This window comes from Neltuma alba, unplaced genomic scaffold (genome assembly GCF_004799145.2).
Source record: "Neltuma alba isolate B1F8T4 unplaced genomic scaffold, ASM479914v2 tig00012907_pilon, whole genome shotgun sequence".
Taxonomy (NCBI): Eukaryota; Viridiplantae; Streptophyta; class Magnoliopsida; order Fabales; family Fabaceae; genus Neltuma; species Neltuma alba.
In genome coordinates, this window is record NW_021637276.1 from 24,641 (window position 1) to 46,699 (window position 22,059).

Below are 22,059 nucleotides of genomic sequence, written 5' to 3' on the forward strand. Positions count from 1 at the left end.
ATAGATCAGAATTGAGACAGTTTCATCCCGATAAACAGTAACCGGATAACTTTTTTGTCCCTTGTCCTGGTCAGGACAGGGTCGGGACGTTTCGATTTATTTATTTTTATTTTTTTGAGTTGTTGGGTGCAATAAAATTTGATTTTTTTTTTCTAATTGCAGTTTTTTGGGTTTAGCTCTTGTAAAAGTATCTTTTTGTTTTCTATTTTATTTCTTTGGACACCATTAAACAAAAGCCCAAAATATTACATATAATAGTCATTAAAAACTCTAATAAAAGCTTTGAACACAATAAAAACTTGTTGAAAATTTTAATAATCAATAGTCTCAAATCATCAACAAATATAGAAGTTCTAAATAAATGGGTCCATAGTTCCATACAATAGTTTCAGATCTTAAAAAAAAATTAAAAAATGATATTATATAAACGAAGAATTACAATGAGGTCCCAAGTAAGGAAAATAATTGAAAAACAAGTCCCAGAGGGTTGTCATTCTTACTATAGGACATGTCATTATAGGCTGTTGAGGTTATTATTGGGATTTTTTTAGTAATTATTTCTCTTATGTGGAACTTGATTGTAATTCCCCTTATATAAATATGATAAAAAATTTAAAAAAAAATAAAGGGACTGGGACGGGACGACCCCCTCCCATGTCCTATCCCATTCCATCCCATCTCATCTGTCCTGTTTCGAAAAATTCGGAACAGGCCCGTCCCATCCCAAAGGCCAGGACCAGAACAGGCTGATGGGGACAAGCTGGTGTTGAAACTCCTAAGTCTAATTGTTATATCTCATATTCCTAATTTAATGAAAAATTAGTTAATGATAAGATGGCACATTACCTTTTAATTTAATTAGTTATGATAAAATTATGATGTAAAACTTTACATGCACAAATATTCCCTTTGTACTTTTATTCCTTTCTTCTGCTTGCTTCTTCTTCAATGGTGTTCTTTTTGGCTTTAACTAAGCTTTATTCAATTATGTTCTCTATATTGTTCCTATTTATTTTCATTTCACTAGAAACTGTTAAATTATCTTGTAAATGACGTTCTATAATAGCTAGTTTATTGGGAGATACAATGAGGTCCTAATAGAGAAAAATACTAAGAAAGTCCCAGTAACAACCTAAACAGCTTATAATGACAAGTTTCAAATAGAAAATGACAACTTTTAGGATTTGTTATATAATTTTTTTTTAAACATCATCATTATAATTCTCCCTAGTTTACTACTAGGACCTAACACCAAAAAAAACCTGTCAAATCCTAGTGTTCCTAGCTAGGTCATTCTAAGGTTGGTTTGATGGATCAATCTGATTTGGCCAGTGCCCGCTAATAGCAGATGATAAATTATAAAGGACAAGGAAAGTCATATTGTGTGTGTGTTTTTTCCCTCATTACAAGTATCCTCTTAATGAAAATAATCTTTTTGTTCTAATTACTATTAGGTATAAATGTAGGTACCTTTACTAACAGGAATTCGAATATTAGTTCATTATATTATGATAGATTAATTCTTTCCGCTAGACCTAACTCTATTGACAGAAAATCATATTGTTAGTTAGTTAATTAATAAAAGTATATCTGTATGAAATTTTATAAGTTATTTAGACAATATATAGTTTGATGAGGATGATTTATGAATTATGAATATTTTATTAAATTTTTTATGTTTGGTATTCATATTGATTTATTATAGCATAGTATTAAAATCCAACTCGGGACAATGAATCAAACCAATGAACCAATTAATCTCTTAATCAATCTAGTCAAGAGTTTTATACGGATTGATTGGATATATAAATATATATATATATATATATATATTTCCTTATTGGAGCCTAAAACTACATTGGTTTTAGTTTAAAAGGAAAAGGAAAAAAATTATAGTCTATCTATTTTATACTTTTTACTTCATTTGTAGTTTGTACTCCCCAGTCCTAAATATAAGGCCCTTATATAAGGGCTTTATATTTAGGACCGAAGGAGTATATGAATATTTTATTTACTTGTAAATTAATATCCATTTTATTTAGAAATTATTTTAATTATGATCCATTTGATTCTGATTTGAACCACTGTCTCTGCTTATTCATTTACCAATCTATTCAATACCTTGATTTATGATTTGATTAATTTTAATTTTTATGTATTCTTATATATACATATATATGATGATTATTTGACTATGTTTGATTTAAGTAGAGTTGGGCCTACTTAGAATTTGGAAGTAGTTCTCTTAAACACATGTTTTTGCATTTAGTGCTTGTTTAAAATGATAAATAAGTTTTTTAAAAACGACTTTTCAATGAGAATTTTATTCTCAAACTTACGTGAATATGCATGTTTAGGTGGGAAAGAAGCTTCCCAGCTACGTACGAATATGATCACACGTGATATCTTCTCATGGCATGCATGCTCAATTCCTGGAAGAAACCCAAATCACTTCAATAACTTCGAACTGTCTTTCAAGAACTTTACGTACCATGTATGTTCATGAAGCTTGAAACACCCCAACAGTAATGGAAAAAAAATCACTTCCTTTTGGCCCCAAAGCCATCCCTTTCATCTCCTCTTCAACCTCCGCTTTCTTCTTCGCCTGAAGCCCTCGTCAATCAATTTGCAGTATGATCATTATAAATACTCCCGTCTTCTTCCTCAACACTCAAAATCTCTGCACCCTCAAAGAAGCTCGACAATAATATTATAATTGCAATTAATCTATGGATATGAGTGGTGATCGTCTTCGCGTTGTCGTCCAATGGTGCTCAAAGAACCAGAACTTTCCACTATTTCTGGTGCCAAACTTGCCAGCGTGCTGTCAGAATCCCCTCCTCTGCAAACCCTAATTTCCTCTTCTGCCCTTTTGCTCCCGTCAATTACACCTCGAACTCGATATCACGAGAGGCCCAGGCTTCTCATGAATAATCCTCCTAATTTACAGCCTTCACCTGCTGCTCAATTGATCAACGGATTGGCTTTCATTCTGGATCCATCCATGAGAGAGAGAAACACTCGATTCGATCGAACAATTCGATGGACTGAAGAAACCGAAGAAGACCCGAATTCTCAGACCTGGATGACTCTCCGATTCGTGAGACCAACTCGTCCACAACTACACCTTCCCGGAGCCACCGAAGAAAACAGGCCGCCTCCGGCAGCAGACTCCGCCATCGAAGGGTTGCCGACGGTGAAAGTGACGGAAACACAATTGGCGACCGATCCGAATTGCGCGATTTGCAAAGACGAGTTTCAGATTGATATGGAGTGAAGGAGTTACCGTGCAAGCATTTCTATCATTCGATTGTATTACTCCTTGGCTTCGCATTCACAATACGTGCCCTATCTGCCGCCATGAGCTGCGAAGTGCTTCTTCATCTTCTTCTCATATTCAAATTTCCGTCGAGATTTCTCACATTTCGACTATCGATATGGATTTAGGTTTGAAGATGCTGCAGAAGGTTTGAATTGGATTTGGAGCCAGCTTGTTTCGTTCCGACCTGTGCGTGCAATTGTAGAATGGGCTGAGAGATTTTTGTTTGATTTCCCGGAAAATCATGATCGAGGAGGTAAGCTTCTGTTATAAACCTTTGAAGCACCAAATACGCCAACATATCAGTGATACTGAACTTTTATTCTACTGAACTTTTTATAATTCATTTACCACTTGTTTTGATGGAACTAAAAAAAATTTTAAATTTCACCAAATTTTTTTTTTTAATTTTATTAATTCTATTCTGAAATTTAATAACTTTTCAACTCTTACTCACATTTAATATATACAAATTTTAATGAAAGAACAATTTTATATATCAATACATAAATGCAAAATAATATATTTTAAATGAAAATTTGATGATGTTATTTATAAATAGATGTAAAAATTCTCTCTCTAACATATAATATCTAGGATCATAAAAGTATATTGTTTTGCCAAAAAAATAATTAATAATATAGTGATATTAATTCTTAATAATGTGCATAGTGCTTTGGACTATTGGTGTCTGTGAAAGACACAATATGTTTTCCAACTAAAAAATCTTGCAAGTGATAAAGTTAAGAAATTTCTATAAAAATGTGTAATATTTGCAATCACGTATTGTCAAAACATATTAAAATGTTTTTACCGAACCTGATTGAAATTTATTAATTTCAAACTTCTTTTTGTAGGATTCTCCCGTGAACAAATGCATAAATATAAAAGTTGATAAATATAGAAAAAAACAAATATGAAAAATAAAAATCATTCCACTGAGTTTTCAATATTTTGAACACACTTTTTAGAGATGAATAGATAGGTAGGTATGTGAATAGGGGCATTTTGGGTAATTAACATTTTTCTGAAATGTCACTAAATGACCAAAGTTTACAATTGATAATTCATAATTTCAGGGTACTAAAGTGTGATTTTATATCTACATTTAGTCCCAGAAATGTGTTAAAGCAATGGGTTGGTAGGCTTTAGAAAGAGCTTAACAAAAAGGTTTGTGAGAATTATGCAGGTGGCCCGTGGTGGCGCTCATTGTTCATGTTATAGTCTGATATCATCTGATCTCATGCGTTAAACTTGTTTTCATTCATATGGCTGCAACAAGAAGGTAACATTCTCCTATTTATACACTACATAGAATGGTTTCAGCATTTCTTCAACTAACCAAACCTACTAGGCTGCTACTGTAGTTCAATATCGTGGGAAGCCCAATTTCCCAAAAACAAAAAGAGAGGAAAAGTCTGCATTTCTTATAACCTTGTTTTAGCTTTTGTGTCAAGTTTTCTTTCCCTTAGAAGATAATGGGAAAGAGGATTTGGAACAGTCCGCCTGCTGAGGTGTTGGCTATTCTACAGGAAGATTTGTTGGGCCTGGGTAGCTATCGTAGAGTGTTGATCTAGCTGGGGTTTATCCCCCTGTGTTCCCCCAAAAAAAAAGGTAAGGACTAAATTGGAGAAACATAGAAAAATTAAATAAGCTAAGTTTCGTCTAAGTCCATCTTTTCTCTAGCTGGAGGCTCTCCTGTCTCGCTCCTCCAATTTCTTTTTCACCGACGCCAAAGCTTATACATGTGAAAATAGGACCCGATTGTGGTCCTGCAATTATGCAATTTCTCTAGTTTGTTTTTGTGTGTGATCAAACGTTACATAGTAAAAAAGTAGATTTATGCGCTCATGTAATAGCATAGTAGTAGAGGTAAAAAAGCCCGCACAATTATGGAACTGCATTACTCACAAAAGATTTGGTTCATTCCCCTCATCTCTCTCTAATTATGAGTTATGACGTGACGTTATGTGTTGAAGTTGAAGCAGCAGTTGAGGCAGTACGCAATCTTAGATTGGAGGAATGCAAGATGCAGATTGTATAGTTTCGACGAAATTGAAGAAGCAAAACACAGGGAATACAAATTTCAGGCCACTAAAGCTTAGGCATAACACATAATATTATAACAGTTGCTGCATGCCGTACATAATTGTATACACACCATACACAGTCCACAGCATACACACACAACATATTTACTGTACTGTACTTCTGCTTTTCTTCTTTTCCCATTTTACTATCTACTACAAGATATATATACAAATTTTTATTGTTGTTTTCATCTCACTTCATAAAATCCTTCGACAATTTTCATTTTGCCAAATTTTTAATTATTCATTTTCCTTTTGGATAAATTAGTCTGTACCACAAAAATACTAAATATGTTTTTAGAAATATGTTGACGTTGATCAACAAAGAAACAATTTGGGATTGGCTTGAAAAATGTTTTCATACTTCTCATATATTTATATTGTACATCGCAAAATTACGTCCAAGCCCTGAGTTTCAGCGTGTCTTGAAATTATAGATCTAGTATGTCTTGTGGATAGAAAGAAGGGAGAAGTATAGTGCGATGAACACGACTTTTTTCTGGATATTTGCTGGAGAAGTTTTGACAGTTAAACTTAGAGTCTGATGCGCAAAGAACCCATAATACTTGGCATATCATACACTTGAATGGATACAAAAGACGGTTCTTCTCGCATCTGGAAGCCACTCTTTGCTCTAATGAGTGGTGCTGTTAGTTTTGATTTACAAAAAAAACAAGCAATAAAACCTTATGAAGAAACATATAAGCACATCACTTCTTTTGAGACCCACTCTGACATGGTTATATATTTCCCCATACTGACTTAGTTTACTTACCTTTTATAGATGAAATCTACCATCTACCATTCTCTCTAGCTATAATATAGCGACTAATTCGCTTGCATTGCCGCTTTTTGGCTTTGACCCTTTTTATCCGCTTCTGATTTAAAAGGAGCTTTCAAAGCGCCATTACGCTGTTGTCTCCCTGCCGGGATTTGCAGATCCTTCATTTGCAATTTCTCCATATCTTTTACACTCTGATATCATGGAGAAAGACAAAAGAGACAGTACACAGATAGCATGTAAAATACCAAGATCAAGATTTCCCCAAGAGAATCACCACACGCTGATGCTGCACCAAAGAGAGAAAGAACAGTGTGCTTGTACTGAGAGAATTAGAAATCAAAGTTTTAAGATAACAAAGCAATACGGCCTGAATAATATGATTTTTTACTCCGGCAAGAGAGAGAGAGAGAGAGAGAGAGAGTGATTTTATTCATGAACAGACGAATTTCATAATACTATAATGTTTTTTAACCATTACCAATTAGTCCTGACCCTCATCAGCAACTTCACAGGCACCAAATGCAATAAAGAAATAGGCGAGAGAAAATGTTGCACATTTTTTTTAATACCCTTTTTTAAATAGGGGCAAATGTAAAACAATTTATCAATTCAATACATTTTCTATGATAGTCTAAAGAGACTTAATATAGAGACAGAGTGGTAATCAATGTAACATGTAAATGCCCTCTACTTTAATGTTTGATGCAAGCTTTTTGTCTAAGGGGGCTTCTTGAATCCTTTTTAATTAACATCTGCATTATACCAATTAAAAATCACTTATAATTGTCCTTAGGGGACAAATCAATTTAGCTCTAGAGACTCCTTTTATATTCTTCTACACTATTACCCAGTGACGAAGCAAATCTTGATTTAAGTTGCCTAGTTGGTAGAACGAAAGCGCATCAGAAGGAGAAGCAACGTTCCATCATAAACAATGTAACCCTCAAAACAAAAATGTCTCCCCCATCTCGGATATGCAAATAAATGACTATGCGTATACAATAATGTCACTACTGATGAGAGTAAAGAAAAATTAGTAATCACTCTGACGTGATGTTCAGCCGCGGGGATAGCAGCTAGAGACTAACAAATAGTAAAGTATTTATAAGAATCTTTAAAATGTCAGAGCATCAGGTAAATCTTATCATAGTGCCGATTGGAGCAAAGCATAAAAGTGATAGGAAATATCCTACTAGAGAATATGAACTTACATGAAGATAAGGAAGCAAGTGACCGATTTATTGGCTCCACAGCTTTTTCTTTGCCGAGGCCAGGTCTGGAGCCATGGGTTATAGGTGCCTGATCTGGGATATCCCAGACGTAGGGTTCACAAAATCTGAGGGAGGAGGAGCAGCAGATTTAAAGGATGGTTTAGAATAAGATTTTGGGGATGATCTCGGATGATATGAGAAGCCACTGTATGGACAAGGATCAGGTGGATGCCCCGTCTCAATAGAAGGCGCAGGTGATGACGCTTGACAGTCAAAACAGGGGATCGGTTAGCAGAAGTTGGGGATACTGGTAAAGTGAGAAGGAGAATGATATGGTGAAATTGAAGGTTCAGCAGCATCAACGGGCTGTGGGGATGGAGCAGGGCGGAAGATGGTGCCTCTCCATGAAACATGCCCTTAAAATAAGATGATAATCTGACTTCTTTGACTTTGCCAAAGTTTGAGTTCCCACGGCCAAGATTTTTCTCGGTGAAGCCTGATATTATTCTAGCCAATTCAAGGTATCTCTGAGGTGGAATTACTCCAAACGTTGACGTGACTGAAACCTGCACTGTCACTGGGGGAGCTACTGTTGAGCCAATTTCATTTGATAATTGAACGTAAACATTCTGCATGAAAAAGTAGAAACAGGATCAAAGACAGGCAACTCATAATATAAGCATTCCTTGTCTTCAACAAAAAATATATATTATAAATTCTTCTCAATAACTAATCTCCCAGTCTATGTTTTCTACATTAATTTAGAGTTTTGCCTCGTCCTTAAATGAATATTTCAATATATATTGCATATCAACAAATATCCAACAATAAAAAGGCTATAGTGGTACAACCCACTGATAATCATAAGGAAATCAGAAATCTATATGCACTTTCAAAACCAAATTGCATTTCCTACTACCCAAAATAAAGAATGAAATGGATAGTAAGACTATACCTCATCGGATCTTAGATCCAAGTCCAATCTCAGCTCATTCTTGAAGTCATCAAAACCATCCAGTATTTCATTTATTGAACTATTGAGAGTAAAATTAAACAGAATCTCAGGCATCTGAATAATAGGACCCAGCTGCACAGGTATTACAGATATGCCTCCAGGTACTGTTGCAATCTCAAACATAGACGCATTCCCAAATATTGATGTTGTCAAAGTTAGATTAGATTGTTTGAGGAACAGTTCAACCAATGATGACCTCAGCAGACTCAAGTACACTGAGTTTATTGGAACATTCAGTGGCTTAGAGAGAACACCAAACGTTACATTTGCGAAGTTAGGTGTACCACTTTTGTGTATGGATAAAATAGCTACCTGTTAGGAGCAAGAAGCCTAAAAGTCATTTCTGTATTTGAACCAAGACTGAAAAAAAATGAGAGGAGAAGCTTGAGGACAAACCTCTGTATTTGGGACACCTATTTCACTGTATATATCATATTCTAGTCTTTTAATGTACGGAATCAGCTGTGAAACTGGCTTTTCCAGTTTGAAGGATGCTTGAACAGTAGCTGAAATCCACAAAAGAAAAGCATTAAGAAACTTATAAAAAAAGTATAATTAGAAAATGATAAAGGAGAGGTCTTAGGAAAGAGTTGGAGAAAAGAGTTAAAAGTGTTTGGACAAACCACATCATTGCACAGCATAAAAATACATGAACAAAAAAGGACTTTGCTTTCACCATTACATGATTGCCTTAGAAGGGTTTATTCCTGTTGGAGATAGTACACACCCAACCCATCAGAGGATTGGCCCATAAATTATTTTACTTCCGACTTCAACAACCTGGTTTTAAAATCTCGGGCAAGTGGGAATAGTCTTTTGTATATAAACAAAGAATACACGGGAACAGTAGTATTTGAGGATCCCCGTATAACAGTTCCAATAGTCACCACCCCAAAAATGCACAGTAATTCAAAAGCCATCCTTATTGAACAAACACCACGAAGCTATTTTACAACAGTGAGCAGCTAAGTACAAAATATTCAAATTCATTAAATTAATTATTGATGAGTGAAGCTGTCCAGCCTCTATACTGATCGGCAGCATTATGCCCTCATTATTTTGTCAGGCTAAATAGACAAATACTTAGGCAACAGACCTGCCCAGCGTAGCCAAGGATCTAGGAGAATCTAATCTAGGTTTAATCCTCTAAAATCAGAACAGAGAGGTGCGACTGAGTCCTAGGCTAAATAGGAATAATTAAAGGAATTAAAAATAAGATAAATAAAAAGGGCTTACGTGAGAGAAAAGTCCCTGCCATGTTCAGCGACTTTCAACCACAAGTGATAACTCATTTAAATCAGTAACTATTAACAGATTCAGCATAAAATTATATACTAATTATAAAAACTGCTCAGATGGTCATCTGAAAAGTAAAAAGACAAAGTTATTCAAGCTTCTGGAACATGGTAAAAAAATGAAAGCCACGTCATGACTGAAAAGGCCACAGCAAGACCGTTCAAATGACAATGAATGCCTAAGATTCATGTCAAAAGGGTAGAGAAGCAAAAATAATAGCAAAAAAATGTCAGTCTGGCAAGATCAAGAAGTTATACTCTGCAAAACTTTATCATATTCTTATCTGAACTGCAGAATTAAATCTCAAAAACATAGAAATTTACAATAGACTTGAGTTGTGCGTTATTGCAGAGATAAGCTGCAGCATTCATCAGCATCACAGGTATAATCATTTATTCATGTTTCATGAGTGTTGATAATAAGTGCAGTAGGATCTCCGACAGCTCCTTTCCTTCTTTAGTTATCAGCAGTAGTCAACTCTTTATTGCTATCAATTCTCCGTTGTTTCCTTTTCTAATTTGTCATCGATTGTATGTATTTCCTTCCTTTTCTCTGTTGCGAGATTCTCAGGAACTCCATAGCATTTCCTCTGCCTTGAATTTTGAATATATGTACTCGTTCATTTGGATAAACACAGAGCCTCAAACCATTAATTATATTGAAATATTTTGAAATAAGCATTAACCACCAGTCCAATTAGTCCTCACAGGCCTCAGAACAAAGGCAACTACAGAGACTAATTAGCATTATTCAATGGCAACACAATAAACATAGGGACCCCTCATCATTAGCAACTCTTAGCATATGGTGTTGTATGTACTCGACCTCCTCTATATCTTATAAGTCTTTGAAATTTTTAAGTTAGATTTTTCTTCATTATGTCGTACATGCTCTTTCTCTCAGTTTTGATATGTGTAGAGCTAGGTATGTCGTGTCAGAACCGATTAGCATTAATTAGAAAAGTTTATTTCTTTCTTTCAACCAAAAAAAAAGAAAAAAAAGAAAAAACTGGATATCAGAAGACCAAGATTGGAAATCAATTTCAGTCTAAATGATATCATATTTCTTTTTCAGCTTTAAATCTCAGGAAACTTCATGGTTGAAAAAGATGACTTGAAAAATGGGAGGTTCTTGTGTATAATACAGGTTTCATGGAGTGAAACTCATTAGTTGCGTCACTAGTAAATTGATATCCGTCACTGATCTCACTCAAATCTTCTTATGCTGTCATGGGTCACTGAACAACAACCAGTAAATTGAATCATATCTTAATTTGTTCCAAGCAAGGAAATCGAATGGATTTTTAAGTTATGGCTTCCATTTGCAAACAATAGATTCAAAATAACTTCATTCAATATAGACTACATTTATATCTGATCAAACAAAATAGAAGAATGACTATGTAATTTTCTATCTTACTTCCAAAACTGAATTTCAGAAAACTAATTCCTGTCAAAGAGAGAAATAGTAACCCTTTGTTTTCACTTTTCAATCCTTTTCCCCCTTTCTTGTCATCTAAGCGCGCTTGTGTCAGTCATCTTGACATGTGTAAAGGGCCAAACTTATATGTCCTCCTAAAATCTCTCTAGATCACGACTGCCAAAAAAGACCTTCTACAGAGCAGGAGATCCACAATTTTCTCTTCCTAGATTTAGTCTCCTATTTTTTGGTATGGGTGGCGCAAATAAGTCTATCAGCACTTCCTAAGGTGCAATTGATAAGTTGACTATTAACGATAAAATCGCAAGTTTTATCTTGAATATATATTTTTTAAATTTACTTATAGACTATAGTTAATGTGTGCTTCCATATATAGCCTTTTTAACTAGATATAAATTAAATCAAAGAACAGAAAACAACATGCTTAGTTTTAAGGATAATTTTAAAGACATACGAAGTTTCAGGACATATGTTTGGTGATCCATATACATATCACAGTCAGGAAGCTATCAGTTGTCTAATCTGCAGGAGCAGCATAAACAAGACGTCTAACACAGACATAAGATAGTACTGTCACTCCGATTAGCATGTGTCATCGTATAGATCATGTTGAAAGAACTCATCCCCAAAATCTAACAAGGGAACATTTTGAATTTACTCATTTACGTATCCAAAGTTATAGAGAAATATGATCATAGAATAATCTGGCTAACAACTGCACCCCGACCTCTCAAAGCAGAAGGATTCCTCGATCGAAAGAAAGAAGTAAAAGTTACAGCACTTGGTTCATAGCATCACAGACAAAATCTGAGATCGATCGACAACTACAGACCCGAGATCACCAATAACACCCTCAGGATGTTATCAAGCGCATCAGGACCAAGAAAGAAAATAACCAAATAGACCACAATTAGAATAATTAGAAGATTAGAATCAGTCAATCAAAATGTGAAATTAGAAATTCACATTTACTAGATTCACCAAATCATGCCAATTTGTTCACAACATGGTAAGGGGAAATAAAAAAAAAAAAAACCTAGCCATTAAAGAGGGAAGGAAGGGAAAACTCACCACTTTGCTTAATTGCATCACTGGCATCATACCGAGTCTTTATCGCGAACCTAGGGTACACCCAGAAAACCCCAGAAAACCAAAGCAGACAGACTCAAGATCAAAACGAAGAGGCACTTGAAACTGAACTCATTTGCAAATCTTTGAAGAACCACCGAACATCCCCGGCAGAGGAGTCCCGACGAAGCTGGATCCTCAGGGTCATGGCTCTGCCGTTGCTGCAGATTTTGCTGTTGAATTTTGCCCATTCGCAAAGCATCTGGAATACCCAAAACCTTCACAAACTCTCTCTCTCTAACCAGAGGTGGCAGGACGCAGTGTGTCCCTCAACAACAAGGAGAAGAAGGGTCTCGACAAGTGTACATGAGACAAGTGTTGATGGTGGCAAGCCTATTCAATTAACATTTAACAAACTAGAGAGAGACCCGTTGTCCCACCTTTCTCTCTCTAAAAAGGTTCACTATCCACTACACTCATACACACAAAGTACATCTCTCTCTCTCTCTATAGATTTTCTTCTATTTTATGCAGTCGATGCTTTTTAGGCTACCGAACGTTGAGGAGAAGCAAAGGCGAGGGAGAAAAGGACAGCGTGTTGGGACATAAGTGGAGAAAGCTGTATCAGCCATATTATCGCCTATGCCAAGAAAAATAGTTGGAATAAATAAATATAATACTCTTTCAGTTTTTAAAATAAAACATATTTAACTAATTTGATTAGATTATATAAGTTAGTTAATTATAAGAAATATAACATATTTTTTCTAAAACACCATAATCATTTTTTTAATATCCTCTCTCTCTTCTACTTAATTATTGTTGAGGGGGTATCTATAGGAATAATTTAGAAAAAATGATAATATAAGAAATAGCTCTTATATTTAGAATTTAAAATCAACTCAACAATTATGTCCTATATTAAGGATCGGAGGAATATATAACACTGATGAGAAATAACAGTTTTTTATCAACACAATTACTCAAATGATGAAAGTCCTACTCATCTATAATTTTACACACTTTCCACTAATGTGAAAAATTGTATCACCCCTAGTAAAGATGGGAAACTGGTATTATGCTTGATTATTTACAAATTGTAAATAATATTGCTTAGGTACAATTTTATATATAAAAAATGATAAAAAGCTAAAATGTTCCTATTTTAAAAAGTTTTTTTTTCAAAGGATGTGAATTAAGTAAGTGAAATTTTTCTTTCTTTGATTTCGTGCATAGTCAAAGATAAATTATGCCTAATTAAGAGAGAGTTGTCCTCATTGAAGATAAATTGCATTTGGGTTCTTAAAGTATCACTAATAAATATTGGGTTTAATAGAAAAAACTAGTCACTTACAATTTATCGTACAAAGATTTGAATTTTTACTAGAAACATACTTATATTTAATGTCTAATAATACTTCAAATAGGATTGTTTCCAATAAAAAGGTAATTGTGTCCAAAAAAAAAATTTCAGGTATCCTTACTAAAAGTATAGGAAAGATGATTTAGGTAAAATTGTGGTTGGGAATGGGATAAACATTGATAGGATTCCTTAACAAGTCAATCATAACATTGTTTAAAGCTTGTAATTGCATGGCACTTTGTGCTTCGTAAGCTAAGGGATTGACCAATGCGCGCCACACGCGTGGACCATGAATTGCCGGGGCGAATATATGTACTTATAAACGGGGTTACGCGTTTGGGAAGCATAATAATGATGAATAGAATAATATGAAATGAAATTATAGGAGAATATTGAAAAGTAATTCTACCGACGTGATTGCCACGCTGGACGAAATAAAATAATACGTAGTTATTATCAATCAATCATCAATTGTCACTTATAAATCAGTTCATACATTCCTCTCATGAGAAATCCTTGTTATGTGCAATTAATAAGAATGTTTTGGAAAAAAATAAAATTTTAAAATAAAATGATTTTATAATAACTAATTTTATATTTATGACTGAAAATAATATCAGCTAATTATGAGTAATTATTTTAAAAAATTTTTTCACGTCTGTATGAATTTTAACTTGGGATTTGTATTTAAGCTATTATAACTCTTTCCCCTCATAGGCTTTCTTCTGGTTTTAATATCCAAATTTCATACAAAATAGTTTTTTTTTAAGAACTATTTCTAATTAACTTGATAATATAGAATGAATATTAAATAGATGAATTCAAAAAGAATTTGATTTATAACTTGCTCTTTCATGCCATGTTCCTTTAACCTCATTCTTCAATTTTAGCTCAAAACATAAAATACACTATAGGTGAAAGGAAAAAGTGATTTTTTAAATGTAAAATGTCAAATATGTTCTTAAATAAAAATAATTATTATATAATAAATACAATAATGTAATAATATTTATGAGAAAAATTGGTCAAGCTCTCTAATTTAAAAATTAATTGTGCAAATGTGCCTATTTTTAATGAGTGTAATTTTTTTGAGATGTGTGCAACCTAACTTAAATTTTATGCAACATGAAAGTCATTTACTTATAGATAAAATTATGTTTTACAGAATTAAAAAAAATTATACTTGCTAAAAATAAGTTGTGCTCACTTGTGTGAATTCTTAAATACCTTTGCATATTTAATTTTTAATCAAGAACTTTTAATCAAGAACTATTTTATATTTATACATTCATGTGATGAAAAGGAAATAGCTTTCCCAAGTGGAACCCAACAAGGCCTATGGGTATAATGAGTTGCAAGCCACATCAAATTCAAAAGCACACCAATGGAATGATCCTTTTGATTCCACTAGGCCTAGTTCTAATGGCTAGAGAGGTCCCCAATCTTTGTATACAATTTTTGGGAAAAAAAATTATTATAACCATATAATTAATAATAATACTTTTTTTAGAGTTAATATAATTTTTGTCGTTTAAATTTTTTTTCTTTTTTATTTTGATTCCTCAAGTCAAAACACTGATCTCTATAATTGATAAAAATATAGATCATTTGCTTTTTGAAAGATCAAAACTTATTATTTCAAACTTGAAAAACCAAATATAATATTAACCAATTTTTTTAATATTTGAGATCTGAACCATGAACTTTCTCATTAAAAAATGATCAAGTTGAATCATTAAAAAAAAAAAAAAAAAAAAAGGGATGACTTATTAATTATGGGATGAAGTTGTGATGTCGGTGTAAGATTAGGCAGCGAATATTATCAGATTGGCCAACGCTTTCCACTTCAACGTCACTGTGCGAGTTTGAATGTCCATTCTCCGTTGTCCATTACTCGTGGGTGCCTTCTCGCGACAGATCACCCTAACGATTTTTTTTATATAAATTATAAATTTTTATTTAATTACAGGAAAATAGTTTCTTTTGAAACACACCGACATCACAAATCACGCTTAGTTTTTTTTTTTTTTTGGGTTTTATTTTCAAGACTCAACAGTATCCTCCTTTGACAACAAATTTATTTTTGCTTACTTTTGAGAGTATCTTTCTAACACGTGACACATCATCTTTAAGGTTTTTTTCTTCTAATTTTTAGAAATATTTATATTCCACAATAAAGTAATATAATAAAAATCAATTTAAGTTGATTTTTTAGTTTTAATTTAGGGTAAAGTGTTTCATATGCAATTTCACCCTTAACTTTTCTTTTTCTTTTTTTACAATTTTACCCTCAATTATTGAGTGCGGGGTAAAATTGTATTACTAAAAAAATAAGAGGTAAAATTAGACATGGAAAATAAAATTATGAGTAAAATTTCACATTTACTTTTTAATTTGGGGTTAAGGTACAATTTTGCTTCTGATCTTTAGGTGCGATTTTGACACTAAAAAGCAAAATTATACCTCAAAAATAAGATTGTGGGTTAACATTACATCTTAACCCTTTAATTTATCTAATAATTATACTTCAACGTTTTAATTGATTTCAATTTCAAGTTTTGCAAGTTCATTTTTTTGGTACCCTTTCTTCCCTTTCTTGGAGAGGTAGTTGAGGACTTTTTTTTTTTTGGGGTTTAATTGAACATTCAACAAACTCTTAGCTTAATCTGCGTAGGGTTGCTTGTAAGAATTTATTTGGAATGTAATACCGAACAGGAAATAAAATAAAAGATTGATAAGTTAAAGAATACAAAAAGGGTTATCTACTTCTTTATTTTAAGAATATCAAAATTAAATATTATTACATAATGGATGCAACCACTTAATTGACATTATATAAATATAATAAAAAAATTACATTTGTGTCCTTCACACTAAAGGGTACCTGAAATGACCTCAAATTAATTATCACTTTCATTTGGTAAATTTATTTAATATTATGAAAACTTCACTTGTTGTGGCTTTTGATGAAATCAACAAGCTAGATCATGTTTGTAGCATAACTTTGTCAGAATTTATATAGTATATATTATTAATTCTAATTCACATCCTTTAACATCTCCAAGAGGCTATTTCAAAAAAAAAAATTATAATTTTAGAAATCAGTTACTTGTTTGGATTAGCTTGTTGATACTTTTCACATATAGGTGCATCTATTAATCAACAGTTAAAAGAATTCCATATGGCGTGTCTTTTGGGTAAAACAAGCAAGATGAGTGAATAACTTGAAAAAAACTTGCAAAATCATACTGTCCACTAATTAAAGATTGTAGCAAAAAAAAAAAAGAGGGAAAATATTGGGATAATGTGGAATCTTGCAAATGGAAGCAAAAGTCAGAAATGGAATTGGATATAGTAGGTAAGAATCACGAAAAAGGAATAATTATTAAAATTTTGAGATAATGATGGGTAGGTACCCCATTCTGTGAAATCAGTTAAAGCAGCATCTATTGTAATCCTATTCATGGCTTGGCACAACCAATTTGCAATTGCTTGTTATCTTCTATTTTCTAAATTAGCTCACTTGCCTAACAATATAAAATAGAGTACTACATCATTGAATTTTTTTAAAAATATGCAAATTACACACTGCGTTATAAAAAGGTAATTTTTCAGTTTGGCTTTTGCAAAGCCCAGTGAGCCGTTTGGATTTTTTTAAGAAAAATACAATTTTACAAATACCTATAATTTTTTTTTCAATTTTTAATTTAGTACCTATATGGTTTCTTAAAATAAATTCTTTGATTTTGCTCTGTTAGTTCCGTTATTCTGTTACTTCTTGTATGAGGAGTAAAATTCTAACAGGACTAGGTTACAGGGAAATATCACTAATAAAGTTCTCTTTAGGCCTGGTGGAGGTATATCCTGACCCTGATGAGCTCCCGGGATCTAACTCATCTAAACTTTTATTTACCAAAAAAAAATATCACTAATAAAGCGAAGTTAAATGATTTAATGAAGAGAAAAAAGTATTAGTACCGAGTTTAAGATTAAAAGAAGATATAGGTACCTACAAAATAATTTTTCATTTTCTGAAGCACAGATCATAGTTTTTATAATTATATTACACGAAACTCTCCTAAATTTGAATTATCTGCACAGATATAAGAATTAAGAGTATCCATGGCAAGGTTTCAAAATGATGTTGAAAGTTGAAACAAGTTTTTATTAACTTTCTTTGTATAAACTATCCGATATAAAATATTTATATTAACATCACCGATGAATCTTAATCCAATTGATGTCATTAGTCAAAAATTTATGAATGCTTATGCAAGTAAATTTTTATTTCAAGTTTTGTTTTGATTCTAATGCACTCCATATCGCTTTGAAATAAGAATGCACGCGCGCACATACATATACACATCAAAAAGGATATAGGAGTTGGCCAAAATGTTGACAATGAAACTAAAAGAATCAATGCATTATGATATTTGATTCTTATTACGGGCCATGTTCTACAGTGTTTTTGTGTTCTAACTATAAGTTATGGTATCTAAAGCATTACAAAAAAATTTCACTGCCCCCCCCCCCATGTGTCCTGTGTTAGGATTCGTTATGTGGGATTTTAAGATCATAATACAAGAGACCTCAGTTGACTCACAAGATTGATGCTAGATATTATCTCTTTGACTTTTTCGAATTTTAATATAAGAGCTAGATAAAATAATTTAGAAGCATTAAGGATTTTTTTTTTTGCATATGCATCCGGTCCTGGCCAAACTCCTCAAGGAATTACAAATCATATAATCTGGATCAGGCCATGATGACCTATATGGGTGGGACCTACACCTACACTATTGTATTTCAAAAGATCGAACCTGTGAACTTTGGTTAGCTGGAACAATTCTTACCAGTTGATCCAGGTGTCAGTGTGATGGATTAAGAAAGAAAATTGGTTAAGTTAGTTAATTATAACAAATATGTAATGACTTTTATAAATTACTCTTTTAATCATGTATATTGAAACTACTATTTGATGGAAACACATTACAATTAATAGAAATATTTTTTCAAAAAGTTATAAATTTGAAGAAACAAAGTAAATTGATGTTTTATATTTAGAACCAAATTCAACTTTTCAACTAGCTTTAAGGTGAGGTGAGGAGGTAGTGATTAGCATCTTATTATCTCCACTATGGATCCTTTCCTAAGATGTTATGAGGCAGTGAAGTGTGTTTTTGTTTTGATATTGTAGGGTTTCTCATAGCCTTTTTTTATTAAAAAAAATAAAATATACTCAAATGTATAAACATATCCATGCATATAATACATACATAAACATAGATACGCATGCGTTTGTGTGGGTAATAACATTGAAAATGTGGAATGTAGCCTATAATGCCTAAAATGCCCATCTTGTTCTAATTTTTTGCACTGTTTTTTTTTTTTGGAAGCCACTGCTTATAGTGCCTATCCACGCATATCCAACTACGTCTTTGAATTATAATAGAACGCACTATTATTCTCTTTCTTAAGAAACACTCCAATTAAATATTTTTTTTTCAATCACGAAAAATCATATAAACCTAGTTCCTAAGTTAAGATGTGACTGTCTTAGGTTTTTAATAAAATACATTTTTAAAGAATTATTTTGATATTATTTTTTCCTTGAAATTAAGGCTTTTTATATTTATTCCAAATTCACTGGTTTTACGCCGAATTTATTTAAAAAAACAAATAGTTTCTGAGTGGAAAAATTTTAAATTTTGACTTGCACCAAACATAGAATTCTTGATCTTTGCCACCAAAAGATTTCCTCTCGATCCCAAAAGCCTCAAAGGCCCTTTTGGGCTGGCCATTACATGCTGGGCCGAAGCTTGTTTGTCTGTTATTGTTCTGTTGAAAATGTTTTTGAATTTCAAGTATCTTAAGCGATAACTAAAAAAATAAAAAGGAAGCGAAAAATGTTATAAACCATTGTCTTATTTGTTTTGCAATTATATGTGCATTATTCTTCTATAAAAAACTCATCAGCAATAATGCAGTATTTTATTAAATCAAATACTTTATTATTCAAAAGTCACATAGAATATTAGAATATTAGAATACTAATAAATATCAAAGATAGATAAATAAATTATAAATATTAAAAAATTAGCTAAGTTGGTTATTTTGTAACAAGTGTATGTTGTCTTTTCTAAACTCCCATTTCTAATATGCATTTAATTGTAATTATCTTTAGTTGAAAACCCCCTTAATATGTACAATAAATTAGATACTTCGGGGGGAAAATTGTATATGGGGGAAGAAAGTAAATTAGAGTATTATATTTAAGATTAAGTTAACATTTCAACTAGTTTTTATATTAATAATAACCGGGTGGGTAGTAGTATTAGAAGATGACTCATGTAAATGTTTTTCGTGGGATTGATTTAAAAGTGCCTCACCCAATATTTAAGGGAAATTAAGAAATTCAATATTCATTTCACTTTTTTTTTTTATTTTTACAAAAAAATTCTTTAAAAAATCTTATTAGTTATAATTCAAATATTTTGAAAAAAAGAGTAATAACTCAAATACTTGTGACAAAAATCACAAAACCAAATATATGGTTAATTTTTACGGCTAATTATTCCAATAATACACACCTGCATCAGTCTAGATGAGATTCTGAGTATTTGTAATTTAATTGTATTGTAAAGAAAAACACATAGTGAGACAGCAAGAGTTATCCATTTGGCCAAGCAAAAACACAACGGTCATTAGTCAAGTAGTTGTGGCGAACGAATTGTGAAAGGTACAATTTGTTTTTTTTGCAAAACCTAAGGAGCAAGAAATGATGAGAAGTGAATAGCAAAACCTCTTGCACTTTCACCATAAGACACAAGGAAGTTCACAAATTCACTCATCTCATGTATTGGATTGGTTGCTGTGAGTACCAAAATTTCAAAGAAATGGACCCCACTTTGCCACTATGATTGAGATTCCTATCTAGTCTAATGGTCTATGATTTTTAGACATCACAAAGCTACCCCTTTTACCTTATCTCCTCCTTGTACAATCAATATTTTATACAAACAAATTTTTTCCCTCCCAGCCCCAGAAGAAATAGATGCACCAACGGCTCTTTGTCCCCATCACCACCTTTCCTTTCAATGATTTTAATTTTTTTAATTATTATACGACTGCATCCAGTTTTTAAATAAAAAACTTATATTGATTAATTTGAATATATATTAAAAAAAATTAATTAAATTAATTATTTATAATAAATATGATTGTTTTTACTAAGATACTCTTATTAATCATATGTATTAGTTAAAACTACTATTTAAATAAAAATTTTATGTAACTGCTATAAGGACTACTTAAAAAATTGATAAATATGAGAAATAAGGTGAATTGAAATCTTAGTTTAATACTAAATTAAATATCAAACTATCTCTTATATTAAAGAACGAATGTAGTATATTAGTAGTTATATTCAAAGTATAATTATCCAAGCAAATAATAAAAAGTGTTAAAAATGAGCTAATATTCCTAATAATTTTTATAGTATCTAAGTCACAGTTCAGATAAAATTCAAATTTTGACTTGGAATCACATATCATGAAGCCAGGCCACAATCCCCATTAAACTCATGGACGCAACAAAGAAAAAGAATAATAAAAAATATTTCATATGTTGCATTTCCATAAAATGAAAATTCTCTATTTTTTGTCATAAACTAAAATTAAAATTAAAAAAACCCACATTAATTTATAATTTATACTTTGTAGATCTGGTCTAATAGTCCAACATATATTTTATTCCATTCACCTTAAATGTACTCCATAAAACGTCAAAAAACTAAAAAAAAAAAAAAAAAGAACCTCAGCCTTTATGATATTGACCAATCTCTACCCACTTTTGCTTCCACTAAACCCACTCAGATCTTCTTCTCCAATTCTCAAGAACACACAAACACGCAGAAAAAAGCAAGAAGAGAGAGATTAAGAAGAAACATGGAAGCTCTTCTCTCCCAATTCACCTTCCTCTCAGACCAAGCTTTAGAAGACAAGAACTTTATCCATCCACCATAGAAGACCTAATGAAGCTCTTTGAGATTGAGTCGTACAAGGCCCTGGGCAGCCATGGAGCTTGAGCAAGAGAAAGAGGAAGAGAGAAGCAGAGGATGCTCTGCAGAAAGCTGAGGACTATCTCGACTCAGTGATGGAATCTGCCATGGATGAGTTCAGAAGCTTTGAACTTGAGCTTGAGAGGATGGAAAAATCTGAAATTGATCGCCTTGTTCAGACTGCTGAGAGTGCTAGAAAAATGGGTAGTAGGTTAATGGAAAAAGCTGCTTCTGTTGCGTCCAAAGGTATATTGAAGCTGCTCTGAGTTCTGCTACTTCTTCATGCATGAAATCGGCTTGGAAAGGACTTCTCTCTGGCAAGGTTCATCCTTCTTAGCCTGAAAATGTGCTGATCAAATGTGTAACCACAATAAATTATTGATTTATTTTCAGATTTTATATGCATAATCTAGA

At 32.4% G+C, this 22,059-nt stretch overlaps 2 protein-coding genes and 1 pseudogene across 2 annotated transcripts; 2 read left to right on the plus strand and 1 right to left on the minus strand.

The window, feature by feature from the left end:
* Positions 1 to 2,767: 2,767 nt before the first annotated feature.
* Positions 2,768 to 3,277, plus strand: LOC114732359 (E3 ubiquitin-protein ligase RING1-like). Its single transcript, XM_028919649.1, has one exon. It carries the CDS (start codon positions 2,768 to 2,770, stop codon positions 3,275 to 3,277), a length of 510 nt encoding a protein of 169 aa, XP_028775482.1.
* Positions 3,278 to 7,520: 4,243 nt separating this feature from the next.
* LOC114732353 (uncharacterized) lies at positions 7,521 to 9,692 on the minus strand. The gene is made up of 4 exons (XM_028919643.1): positions 9,656 to 9,692; positions 8,816 to 8,925; positions 8,360 to 8,731; positions 7,521 to 8,033 (listed from the first exon to the last, which is right to left on the minus strand). Exons 1-4 carry the CDS (start codon positions 9,675 to 9,677, stop codon positions 7,521 to 7,523), a joined length of 1,017 nt encoding a protein of 338 aa, XP_028775476.1. The 5' UTR covers positions 9,678 to 9,692.
* An 11,840-nt stretch (positions 9,693 to 21,532) lies between these two features.
* Positions 21,533 to 22,047, plus strand: LOC114732354 (uncharacterized; annotated as a pseudogene).
* The last annotated feature ends 12 nt before the right edge of the window (positions 22,048 to 22,059 follow it).

Bases quoted from the DNA above. Each gene is read 5' to 3' on its own strand.
- LOC114732359 (XM_028919649.1), top strand. From the start codon at position 2,768: ATGGTGCTCAAAGAACCAGAACTTTCCACTATTTCTGGTGCCAAACTT.
- LOC114732353 (XM_028919643.1), bottom strand. From the start codon at position 9,677: ATGGCAGGGACTTTTCTCTCAC. The intron at 8,926-9,655 runs GTAAGCCCTTTT...TGTGGATTTCAG, and splicing joins GGCAGGGACTTTTCTCTCAC to CTACTGTTCAAGCATCCTTC. The intron at 8,732-8,815 runs GTTTGTCCTCAA...TGCTCCTAACAG, and splicing joins TAGGTGTCCCAAATACAGAG to GTAGCTATTTTATCCATACA.